We start from the raw sequence: 13,455 nt of genomic DNA on the forward strand, positions 1-13,455 counted from the left end.
AAGCAAAAAATAAAAAAAATTGGAAATATTTGACATTTTAATTCCTTATGTTTCTAAATCTTGAGCAGTAGCTATCTTTTAAAACTGATGCTAAAATTTAATCTCCTTATCCGTTCAGGAATTTTCTTTAAGTAATAAAACCACCTTCAATATTGTTCAGTGTCCAAATCGAAATCTGTTGTGCTTACAAAGTTGTACTTGAAGTGAAAAATATATTTACTGCTTCCTCTTTCTTTTTTATCTTTGCGCTCAGAACCAGCTGCCTTTACAATGATCCGGAAATGTCTTCAATGGAAAAGGAGTAAGAATGCATGATCAATTAAGTTATGTGATTTCGGAATGAAAAAAAAATGCACTGAGGATTGGGTAAACCCTATGCAGATGTTTAGCTTTCAGTACAACATTTGAAACTTGAGGAGGGATGTTCCAATGTAACATTGTCTTTTGGAGTTAGTATTCAATTTCTAAAGGACAGTCACAGTCTTTATTTATCAATCTATATTTTCTTTCTAAAACAGGTGAGAAAATAAGTATTAGAGCCAGAAGGAAGAGCATTTAGGCAGAAAGAACACAGCTTTGCTTTTTGCATTATATCTTTATTTTAATTAATAGAAACTAAGACTTTCACTTGAACTTGATGTTTTTGTAGCTGGGGTGTAGATAATCCTCTTTCTAAAAATTCTAGGAGAATTTGGGTCATCAGGAATAATTGACTCCATCTTGTCTCATCTCATGAGCAATTGAAATGAATAACTCGAAACACAATTTGCACTCATACCATGTGCCAGTTCTATGTAAAAAGCTTCATATACACTAAGTTTTCAGATCATAATAAGCCTATGAAGTGCTTTTTAGAGATTAAGAGAGAGTACCATAGAGTGATCATCTAACTAAATCAATGTACAATAGGTGCAAAAAATAGCCTAGAGCTTTGCAGAGTCATTGGTTTTGCAACCACAGAGATAAGAGATAAGTCAATGTTGAAATGAGTCTGAAACCTCAGACCTTTTCAATAGTCAGAAATGACAAAATTAGTTGCCTAGTTAACTTTAAGCTGAATACATTTGGGGGAATAAACGTAACCAATGTACTTTTAGAGATAATAACATCTAAATAAGGGCTCTAAATTAATCTGAGCTGTGGAGGATCCAGCACTGTTCTTTTTTTTACCAGGAATCCCAAAGGAAGGGTTGAGATCTGATTGAAATGCATCTATTGTGTCATTTGTCCTCTTTGGATTTCCTTTCCCTGGATCTCCAATGGAAAGATGAAGAATTACAGTACAGTATCTGCAGTAGCCACAACAATCTTACTGGTTAAATTCCATCAAAATTTATGCTCAGAAAAACTCCAAAGAGAAGGTTCACACTAAAAGGCCTGCAGCAGCCAAAGTGGCAGTAAGGGGACATTTGAAATCAGCTATTTCTAAAGGTGACACTTAAACCAACAGTTGCTGGAAATACCACATGAAATTTACTTAAAGCATAACCAGTTCAACACCTTCCCCTTTATTATTTTTTTTACAAAATTCTTTTTACAAAGCTTCCTACCTTTCTTAGCAAATGACCGCAGTAGAGAGTCCTCCTACCCACAGTTAGCAAGCTCTGTTGTATGTCACCTACTGGCTGCTATATCTGTGGGCTTATGCACTTCTTACCAGACTTTTGTTTGTCCTCATTTATATATTGTGCTGCTTTGATGGGGTGTAAATAGGGAAGAGGATAAAGCAGGGCTAATTTGGGTTTATTCCAGGGGTGGGCATAGGAGAGGGAGGAATATTGCAAGCTGCTGATATGACTTCCCTCTTCTTAGAACACTCTTTTCAACACTTCCTTTTCTTCATCCTCTTTACTAAACTCTTACTAATCAGGCCCATGATCTTAGTGTGGAGAGAGAATCTAAGACGATCAAAAGGTGTCTATGTTTTCTGCTACTTTTCAACTTTTCTGGCTTCCTTTAGTACTAGAATCAAAAGATGCTTTTACCTTGTTTTTTCTTATTATTGTTACTTTGGTTTTTCTTGTCTTTTGTGTCATACCCAGATGTGCTTGGGACTTATTTTTCCTGGCCCTATCCTCAGGGATCACTCCTAGCAGGACCAAGAGAATATATGGAACTTGGTTAGCACATATACAAGGCAATGGCCCTACCTTCTATATAATCTCTCCTGTCTTTGTCTTCCCTGTAAGAACATGTTTAAGAAAAGGATGTCTAACTTTCTCCATTACTATTTAACATAGTATTGGAAGTCCTAATCAGAGCAACTGGTAAGTGAAATTAATTGGAGATACTCAAATTGGAAAATAAATTAAACAATCACTGTTTGCAGTGACTTGATAATGTACATAGAAGACCCTAAAGATCCCACCCAAAGAAAGTTTAGATATAATCAACTGATGTAGCAGAGTAGCAGGTTCCAAAAATGAACACACAAAAATTAGTGGCAGACAAAGTAGAAGAGAAATAAATCAAGGAAAGAGCCCCATTTAAGAGCCCCATTTAAAATAGTTCAAAAAAAATCAAGTAACTAGGAATCAACTAAACAAAAGATATGAAGGCATCTGGAGATAGAGATAAATGGGCACACACTTTACAAGCTGGCGTTCCTGGTTAATTCCTGCTCAGCATAGTCCTCAAGGCAATGTACCAGAGGAGTTTTATGTAGAGTGTGATATAACCCCAACACACACACACACACACACACACACACACACACACACACACACACAAATTCCCACAAAGATGAGAAAGACTTAGTATAGTCCTCAGGGCAACGTACCAGAGGAGTTTTATGTAGAGTGTGGTATAACCCCAACACACACACACACACACACACACACACACACACACAAATTCCCACAAAGATGAGAAAGACTTAGACATCAAAAACTGCACAACAAAAAGTGTTCAGCATCATTTATTATCAAGAAAATATGTCATATAAGTCAAAACAAGTCACACCTATAACGATGGCCTATTTCAAAAAGATCAGAAAGTGAGTATTGGGGGTGGATGTGGTGAAAAAAGGGAATTCTGTTTACTGTCAAGGATATTATCTGATGTCACTTGGGAAACTGTATGGAAACCTCCTGAAAAATTAAAAATAGGGCCAGATTGATAGCATAGCAGTAGAATGGATCTTGGTTTGATCCCTGGTATCCCATATGGTCCTGAGCAGAGAACCAGGAGTAACCTATGAGATCCACCAGGTGTGGCCCAACACCGCCCGCCCAAAAAGAAAAATAGAACTACCATATGATCCAGCAATTCTACTCTTTGACATCTATCCCCAGAACACAAAAACATTAACCTGGGGCTAGAACAGTAACACAAGTGGTAGGGCATTTGCCTTGCATGTGATGACCTAGGACAGATTGTGGTTCGATCCCCCGGTATCTCATATGGTCCCCCAAGCCAGGAGAAATTTCTCAGCACATAACTAGGAGTAACCCCTGAGCATCAATGTGTTGCCCCCCCCCCCAAAAAAAACAAAAAAATATATATTTTTTAAAAGGACTTCATTGTAAAAAGTTTAAAATAGTCAAGATCTGAAGGCTAGAGTGATAGTACAGAGCAGAGGATGTTTACCTAGCATGCAGTGAACCAGGGTTTGATCCCTTGTACCACCTATGGTTCTCCTGAGCCCTATCAGGAATGATCCATGATTAAAGAGCCAGGAATAAACCCTAACTCCAAAAGTCAATATTTGGAAAGTGTTAAGTGTACAATGACAGAGGAGCGGGGCACAAAGAAATTGCAACCGAAAAGCCAAACCAACCCCAAAGAAAAGAAAGTACGTGAACATCCTCGATAGAATACTTTTTTTTGTCTGTGACAAAAGATGAAATCCCGTTTTTCATTACACCTTGGATGAAACTATAGACACTGTATGTTAAGTGAATTAAGTCAGAGGGAAGAAGACACATACAAGATGATCTCATTCATATATGGCACATACAGGAACAAAGCAAAAGGAGTGGAGAAAGATTACAGTGGGCAGGCATTTGCTTTTCATGTGACTGATCTGGTTAGATCACTGGCACTTCATATAGTTCCCGTCCCACTTATTCCTGGCTCTCTTCTCAGGAGTGATCCCTGAGTACAGACAAAATTAAGCACTGTTGGGTGTGGCCCTAAAACAAAGAGGAAAAGAAACAAAGCAGGAATTTGGATTTTGAATTCAGAACTGAAGTTACTGAGTAGGAGGACGAGGGTCAGGAAGAGAGGAAGACTGGAATTGATACAAGAATAGTGGTGGTTGGGCAATAACTTTCTACAATATAAACTTAAACTTAAACATAAATATAATAGTAACTCAAATACCTCAACTACAATTAAAAAAGAGAGAAAAGAAATTGGTTGGCATTTTAAAGTGGGCTAGGTAAAGAAGATTGACTACTTTAAACTCAAGATGATTTAAACCTTCTGACCCACATTCTTTTATATGCAGTATGTAGCAAATTATGCTTAATAAATAGTCTTTGGGAAAGAAACTAATACCATGTGAGAAAGACTAAAATTTCAGTCATCAAATGAGAACATTTAAATGAGAAGTAAATAAGCCAAAACAAAATCAAGAAACATCTGCTCTGAAGCAGCACTTTAGAAAGAGATCAAGGAATTACAATGGAAAAAAAAAAAAAAAAAAAAAAAAAAAAAACCTCCTTGCTAAAGCTCTGAGTAATATGGGATGTAATTGAGGAACATTGTGGAGGGAGGTCGGCACTGCTGGTGAGATTTTTCCTGATTCATTGTATGTCTGAAACCCAGCTATGAAGGACTTTGTAAATCACAATGGTTTCAATAAAATAAAATAAAATAAAAACATGTTCCCCTTTATGTTTGTGACAAGTGTCCTAGCACAATGTTCACCAAGTACATCCCATACTACCTCTTCTACCCCCAATCTGCCAGTATAATAGATCCATTTTAAGTTTGGATAGTTAATTTTGGATCTCTTGATTCCATTGTTGCTTTTGGCTTGGTTATATAGTTCTGTCCATTTTTTTAAATTTTTATTGTGAACAAAGTGAATTATGAATCTTTCACAGTAATATTTAAGGTACAATATTTAAGTGACAATAAATCGTCCCTCCCCCCCCCTATTCCCAGCATGCATCCTTTATCTCCCTCCTTTACCCCTCAGACTGCTAGTGCAACTGCTCCCCTTTGTGTATAGCTTGTTGTAGATTGGGTATCAGTTCTGTTATTGTTGACTTTGGGTTTGGTGTTTGTTTCTACTCATTGTTGTTCATACAACTGTTTTGGTCCTGATACCATCCAATTTCCCTCCTCCTCCCCCAACTTATGAGCAGAAAAAGATGATTCAAGGTATGTGGTTCTGTTTAAAAAAAGAAAGAAAAAAGAAAAAAACTGCGAGGAGTCTGTCTAGAGGTTGTACTATCAATTCAAAGAAAGAAAGGGAAAAAAGAAGAAAAACATAGCAAAACAAAACAACAAATAAAAAAAACAAAATCAGCAACTACAAAAAAAGCACAACAGCAACAACTACAACAAAATAACCAAATAATAACCACAAACTGAAAAATAAAAGAGGAAGGAGGGCTGATGTGGCAAGGTTTTGTGCTTTTCTTTTCTTCTTTCTTTCTTCTTTCTTTCTTTCTTTCTTTCTTTCTTTCTTTCTTTCTTTCTTTCTTTCTTTCTTTCTTTCTTTCTTTCTTTCTTTCTTTCTGTCTGTCTTTCTTTCTTTCTCTTTCTTTCTTTCTTTTTCTTTCTTTCTTTTCTTTTTCATTTTTTTTTTATTTTTGCATAGCCACAGTAAGTATTGGAGAAATTAGAAAGGGAATTCCCTTGGCCTAAAAGATACAGGGTTTCTCTGCCCTTTAAGCATACTATCATGGGAACAACTGCATGCTCCATACATGCTCATTTTCACACATCAAGGTCTTTTTATGGTGCCAGGAAACTTTCTGTTCCATTGTGGATGATAAAATCAGGCCTCTGTAATTAGAGAGCTTGATATTTGCACAGATCATAGGACAAAGCCTTGGATAGAGTCTTTCTTTATGGTTCTAGAAGTTCTGTTCTATTACTGCCCATTTGAAACACTACCAATGCACCTGATACTTCTTGGGCCTTGAGCCCCATCCTTTCATACTTGAGTTTCTCCCCTCCTCTGTTTCTTTTCATCTCCTTGCTATACTCTAGGGCTAAGGATGTTTGGGACAACTCCCATTTAGACTATTGCATTTCTTCATGCAGTTATTCTAAATACCACATACACTAATTGTAGCTTATTTCTTCTCTGGTAAGTTCCAGGAAGTAGTGATGTGTTCATTCACAGGCAGGTGGAAAATAACAGTGTCCAAGGACAACTTTGGGTTTATTTTCTAGATGGGTTCAACACAGTAGACTTTCCCAAAAACACACTTTTTATATATTATAAGCATTATTCTCATTAAATCTAAAAATAACTTTCAGGTAAAAATTTGGCAATGTAAACAATTTATAAATTGTATGGCTGGATATGACTCAAGTGGAAGCAGATGGTCCCTATGAAAATTATCTTTTTTCTGGAAGAAAATTGTTGGTGGATAGGGAGTGGATATTTCTGTCTAGAATCTATTATTCATCTCTCTCTTAAGATTTAGCACTTGGTATTAAATATTTAATTTTATTTTCTCTAGTAGGAAAGACTTATTTATTTAAAATAAAAAGATTCATGATGTTAAGAATAGATGCCCACACCAGTCTTTTCATTCCTATCTTATTTTTAAAAGTGTAAAAATGCTTCCAGAAACAATTCTGTAAAATATGCAAGATTCTCTATTTTAGTAAAAGCTTTAGAAACTAGACAGTTTTTTTAAACCAGATTTGTCTAGTAATTTGCATAATTTATTTTGGTCAATTGTCTGGTGAGGGTGTAGAGTAAGCAAGCATATCCCACCCACATAAACAATTACTAAATGATTCTCATGTGATTCTATTTTTCTTTCTTTTTTTTTTCCCCCAAAGTATGGACCTGAAACTGAAAGAAAAACCTTAAGCAACTGCAACTGGGAGAAGAAACTTTATGTCTGCTTCGGAGTTCTGCTGAATCCTACAAGGAAGAGGCAGGGCTGATGGTACTTTTCAAATACTTAGCACTTACCTGGTGCCATTCTAAATTTCTAAAGGGAAAAACATTAAGGGAATTTGTTTACTCTTAACATGTTTCTGGAAAGTGTGTATTTTCCTATTTTGCCAATTATGTGCCTCAAAGATTTTTAGTTGAACCTTAGCAAGAAAGTAGAACCTTCCATTCTAATATTTTGTGCACTGGTGTTTTGTTTATTAGACAGGGATTGTCTGATGAGATAACTTTAATTCACTACTAGTTACTAGTGGATTTGTTTCTATAGATTAAATGGATTTCTCCTGGTGACCAGTTTAGGGCTAAAATACATAGGTCTCATACTCTCCAGGTAAAATGTCCCCACTAACTCCAACTTTAAAATCCTAAAGTTGGGGCTAGAGCACATGCTTTGTCTGCAGAAACTCTAGGATTGATCCCTGGCCCTATGAGATACCCCCAAATAAGTAAATTCCTAAACTTGCTTAATACAGCCATAAACACCATAAACCAGACATCGATATAAAACCACTGTTGTTCACATGAATTGCCATCAGTGTCATAATAAAGCTTTATTCATTCATCGTGCTTCCACAGAAGGCGGACTCACTTCAGTAAGCTGTCATCTTAAGCTTCTTCTTTTGCTCTTAATCCATTTCAGTTCCTGTGCTGTTGAGACATTTACTGTCTCTACTAGGAAAGGGTGCTGACCCTGCTCAGCACACATAACCTTACCCACTACTCCTCCTATCTGTATTTATGGAACAGTGTCTCAAAATATAGAAACAAATTTGTTCTTTGCAAGGAAAATGTTGGCATCTATCATCTAAGCATATATGGCGTTCACCTTGACTTGAGGTTGTATTTACTAAACCCAAAGTAAAGTTTCTCTTTGGCCAGAGGTTAAGTAACCTGATTCTGAAATCATTTGTAGTCTCCAGTACCAGTATCACTGATTACTAACCATCTAGCAAAAAAAAAAAATTAAAAAGAAAGATAAAAAATAGCCTGGAAAATGGGGTTCCACCATAGCTTGAAAATGGTAACTTCATTTAGAAGAGCTTTCCAGAACATTTTAAGTCCTGGGTCACCTAACCCTGGAGATACTCTCAAGTAGAGATATTTTGCACAGGAACTGAATTTCTTTGGTCTCCTTTGCTCCATATCCATCTCTTGATCTAGTTTTTAGACATGCTCACATAGACACAGGTTATCTTGCTTCTATCCACAAATCATATTTTCCCTCTTCTGCCTGTTCCACCTGGTATCTTGTTGAGCTGTATATTATTTTGCCCCTCCTTCCTCATAGCAACTGGCTGGTTAGGTAGAAAAACCCTAGTGTACATTATCTCTCAGTGCCCATCTTTTCCTTTGGACATCAAAATGACAAGCCTCTGGAGAGTTTAGAATTTACCTAAAGAGACCCAATGTCCTGATTAGTTCACCCAGATCAGCTCACTGTTGCCCTGGCATCCTTGTTTACAAAGCTTCCTTTTGCTCAGTCATATTCCATTTGGGAAGCTGAGTACAGCAGACCCTTCTACATAAGGAATATAGAAGCCAGTGTTCACTTGGGCACAGGACCTTAAGGTCCTAATTAAAACTGTTAATAGCAGAATTTTCTCACAATCAACCAAACATGCAGCAACTTCACCATTCACATTTTCTTTGAAGTTTCATCTACTTGGGAATAACAACATATCTCTTGATTAATAATTCTATTGTGGTTGCTTTATGGGTCTTTTAACCATTCTGATAGGTATCTACTCTTTTATTATCTTAAGAACATGAAATAATTGCACATGCTAGAGAAAAGCTGCGTGTAAACTCAGTCCAGATAACTAGACTCCTAGAAGAATCTAAAAAAATAGTAACCTTAGCAGATAGGTAGAGACCATTATAAACATTTTGCATCATTAGCTAATTAACTCTTGCATTCTGAACATTCTTGCTTGGGTTCTAACTTCTAAGAACTGTTTTTGCACTTTTCCTGTAAAATTGTAGTGAAGGGGACAAAAGGGTCATGAGGACAAAAGTATTGTTTTTCTAAAGCTGCAACTATCCTTTGCTGAGTGCTGTGATAAAATGAATAAAAATACGCACAGATTCATGAGAGTGTGTTTGAGTGTAGAATGGGAAGACAGTACTAAAGTTCCTCTTGAAGCCATACAATGTTTTGGGGGTATTATCTTCTAAGACATGCTCTAGACTATGTGACATATCTAAGTCTGTGTGTGAAGAACTCATTGAAATATCAGATGCAGTAATTATCTGTTGAGCTTATTTGCAATTCTCATCTAATCACAATGCCTAAGTAGCCTGCTCTCTTAGAAACTTTTAGATGTACACAAATTAATTAATCTTTTATATTTTAAAGATTATTTTTACTGTGTATTGGATTGTTCAGAATAAAGGAAAGATTCGACTTTGTTTGGTAAATAAACACATTCTCCCTAAATATTGTGAATTAATTATATAACAAAATGTAACAACATTATATCTATAAAGCCTCTATGTAATTCAGAAATAAAAATAATTCCACAGTTATGGCTCTTTCTTTGTATCCACAAGAATCTTTCTCTAACTTTAATTTGCTCTGAATTTTAGTCAAGCTCAGCATATGATATTGAGGACAATATAAATTTGAAATTTCTTGTCCACAAACTTTATTCCCTTTAGAGCCAAATGATAATACAAGGAGGAAGTTCTGTCTGAGATCAATACTTAGCACTACATATGATCCCCCAGCACTGCTAGGAGTGATCCCTGAGCACCACCAGATGTGGCCATAACCAAATTTTATTCCTTTTTCATTTCTACTTGTCACGCCTCAAGGTCCAAAGTTTTTGAAATGTGTTATGTGCACTCTGGGTAAGAAGCATCTCTATGTTTCATGATCACTTGATTTTATCAACTTTCCCTTTCTCTATCCTTTTCATAGTAGATATTTATCATTAAGTTAAAATATAAGCAATAAGGGTCTCCGAAGAGTGGGTAAGGTACTTGTTTGGCATGCAACTGACCCAGACCCATTCTCTTGTACTACATAGAGTTCTTCCCACGATCCTCAGTACAGAGCCAAGAGTAAGCTCTGAGCACAGCCAGGTTTTTTGCAATAAGATGCTTGCTTTGCAGTAACTCAATTTGATCCCAACATATCATGTTGTCTCTCAAGCTCAACAGGAGTGATTCCTGAGCACAAAGCCAAGAGTAAGCCCTGAGCACCACTAGGAATGCCCCCCAGCAAAACTAACAACCCCCCAAAAACAATAATAAAAATAAAATACATTAAGTGACGATTTAGTTTTAGTTTTTTTCATATTATCAAAGTCAGAGTTAAAAATATCCAGTTATTTTTCTTTGAAAATAAAAACATTGGCTCTCAAAAAACTAGTGAACTCACACTATAAGAAGTTTCTCTACAAAAAGTAAAATGTTGCATGTTGTTATGGTCTAGAAATGAGTTCTGGTGGATCAGGTCTTTTGTCAGGCAAAGGAAAGGAGACAGTTTCAGATAAATGAAAGATGTGATTCTATATGGTGGGCTGTTACAGTCATTTCCTTTGATTAGCTAAGGGACTGGGAATTGAAGGCAAGGTGTCCAACACTTAAATTACAGGGTAGAGTGTAAAAATAAAAGAAAGCTCAATATTTAAAGCACATAAATTACCTAAATACTACATTAATACATGTGTGCCAGGTATGCACGCACACACAGAACAATGGTATTTATGTAAGTAACAAGCTTGTTTAAGGATTTGGCAGACTCATTCAAGTAATGCAGAGGTGGAATAAATATGCAAGATGAGGTTGGGAGCCTAATTAAAACTCCGAATCTAAAATAATCTTTTATAGGTAAAGTTAAAATAAATGAGGTGGCGCTAGAGATAAGATGTCTACCTTACAAGCGCTAGCCAAGGAAGGACTGCAGTTGGATCCCCCGGCATCCCATATGGTCCCCCCAAGCCAGGGGCAATTTCTGAGCGCTTAGCCAGGAGTAACCCCTGAGCATCAAACGGGTGTGGCCTGAAAAAAACAAAAAATAAATAAATGAGGTGGGGAGGGAGTTAAACTTTAACCATCCTAAAAACCTTTCGGTCATAGAAAATCATAGAAGATTGGGGGAAGGGTACTTTTGGTCTCGAAGGGGCTATTGCCATCCCCAACTTTCCCTGGATGGACCATTTCCCTATGTTGACACATCACCATCTGTAGCTGTCAGAGCCTGTTATGGTTCCATCATCCTCTACAGTCACAGAGCTGTAATTAACTGGTGCCTTTTGACACATCAATCCTCACACAGCTGTGGGTTTTACAGGCAAGAAGATTGCCTGTTGAGATCAAGTTTCCTAGACAGTTTTATTCACATTCATCCAAAATAACTTCATCTAGCCAGGCAAAGTCAGTTTCTTTTTCATTTTTTGACATATAATCATTAAAAAGGATATTTGGGTATCAGACATTCATAACTGCTCTCCTTTATCTCTTAATCTCCAAGGAGAGCAATGTCCCAACACTCATACTGTACCTCTCTTTTGGAACCTTTTAGTCTCCATTGGTGATATTATGTATATCAAGCAATTCACCTTTCTCTCTTGCCCACAGGTAACTACGAAAGTGAGATTCAGTATGCAGATTTGCAACTACAACATCCCTAAATAACAAAGATTAATTGTAGAGTTGTACCAAACTTAGCAGCCAAGAACACATTCATTATCTTAGTTCTAGATAAGAATCCAGACATCTAAATATGAATCTGGGAGAATTCTCAGATGCTCCAATCTCAATGTTACCCCAAGGGCTCTTCTAAGATTAATCTAAGTTCAACTGGGTCAGGATATGCATTCAAGTTCATTCTCTTGGTTGTTGACAAAACTCTTTGTCCATAGCTGGGTTTAGGACCTCAGTTCTTGCAGGCTGTTAGCTGTTTTGTGACCTATGTTTTTTGACCCATGGTCCATCATGGCAGTTTGTTTAATAGAAGCAAAGAACAATATCTTGTCAGAAAGATTGAAGTTACAACTTTTTGTTCCCCAAAGGACATTTTGTCACTTTTGCTGCAAAAGTCTTCGGATTCAGTCCAAATCATAAAGGAAAGATTATACAGAAGATGGTGATAATTGAATGTATCCCAAAAGCTGGTCTGATATTCAATAACCAAATTCTGAGCTATTTCTCTCTCTCTCTTTCTCTCTCTCTCTTTCTCTCTCTCTCTCTCTCTCTCTCTCTCTCTCTCTCTCTCTCTCTCTCTCTCTCTCTCTCTCCTGGTGATACTTTTTATTAGTGCTTCTCTTTGCTTATTAAGACCTGTTTTCAGTTCCAAACTCCCTATTTCCACCATCATGTTCTCACGGGCTCTCCATGTTCCCTCCAAAAGGAAAATTAAATTTTCTCCATTCCTTATATATTGATTCTTTTTCTACTATCCTATTGTCATTACAATCACTAATGATGGATTTTTAAATCTAATATTGTTTACTGGACGCATTGTGTTGAACTGGTTACTTCATTTCTTTGAGCCCAAGTTTAGTTTTAAAAAATGTGAACAAAACTTTATTTTTTAATATGAATAAAATTTTAAAATTAAATGTCTCTGAATTTGAAAAACTATGACTATATTAAGCTGAGAAGCTTCTGCACCTCAAAGGTAATAGTGCCTAGGATATAAATGCCACCCACAGAATTGGAGAAACTATTCACCCAATACCTATCAGGTAAGATGCTAATATATAAGATATACAAGGTACTGACTGAACTCAACAAGAAAAAATATCTAACCCCATAAAAAAATGGGGAGAAGTAATGAATAGACAATTTCTCAAAGAAGAAAAACAAATGGCCAAAAGACACATGAAAAAATGCTCCACATCACTAATAATTGATAATTTTGTACAATGTCCCCCAATTTGCAATTGCCTGTTGAATTCAAAGAACAATGTCTCAAAATGACTTTCGTTTTTCCTCACTGAATCCTGGTGAGAGTCACACTGTATGCTTGATTAAGGTGATTGATTAAGGCTAATGTTTTCTCACAGAGAAAGGAATACTTTTTCCTCTTTGTAATAAAGTAATACAAAAATGCCTTCTTCACACCTATATTCATTTTCAGTGCTATTTACAATAGCCAGAATCTGGAAACAACCAAGGTGCCCTTCTCAATTTATTTTGATTCTTTAGCCCACACTGGCCTATCTTACTTTGCAGAAGTGATTCTCAACCTATTTTGGATAATCTGTATGGGATACCCTCTAATAGGTTGTCATTTCTACCATCTATTATGCAGGTGGCCTTCTGCCTGTTTTGGCACTGTTTTGGCACCAAGCACATGGCTATCTACTCACACTGTCCTCAATCCACCCTAAATGCTCAATTGTCTTTGGTAG

General features: G+C 36.5%; 1 protein-coding gene across 1 annotated transcript in view; it reads left to right on the plus strand.

Annotated features, from left to right (window-relative positions):
• The window catches only part of PRUNE2 (prune homolog 2 with BCH domain), a 313,372-nt gene extending 303,757 nt beyond the window's left edge, over positions 1-9,615 (plus strand). Inside the window, exons 19-20 of the mRNA XM_049769754.1 lie at positions 254-301; positions 6,976-9,615. Of these exons, the coding sequence (XP_049625711.1) occupies positions 254-301; positions 6,976-7,006 (79 nt within the window). The 3' untranslated portion in view covers positions 7,007-9,615. The remainder of the gene's footprint in view (positions 1-253; positions 302-6,975) is intronic.
• Positions 9,616-13,455: the final 3,840 nt, after the last annotated feature.

The sequence above is a fragment of the Suncus etruscus genome, chromosome 3 (genome assembly GCF_024139225.1).
Source record: "Suncus etruscus isolate mSunEtr1 chromosome 3, mSunEtr1.pri.cur, whole genome shotgun sequence".
Lineage (NCBI taxonomy): Eukaryota > Metazoa > Chordata > Mammalia > Eulipotyphla > Soricidae > Suncus > Suncus etruscus.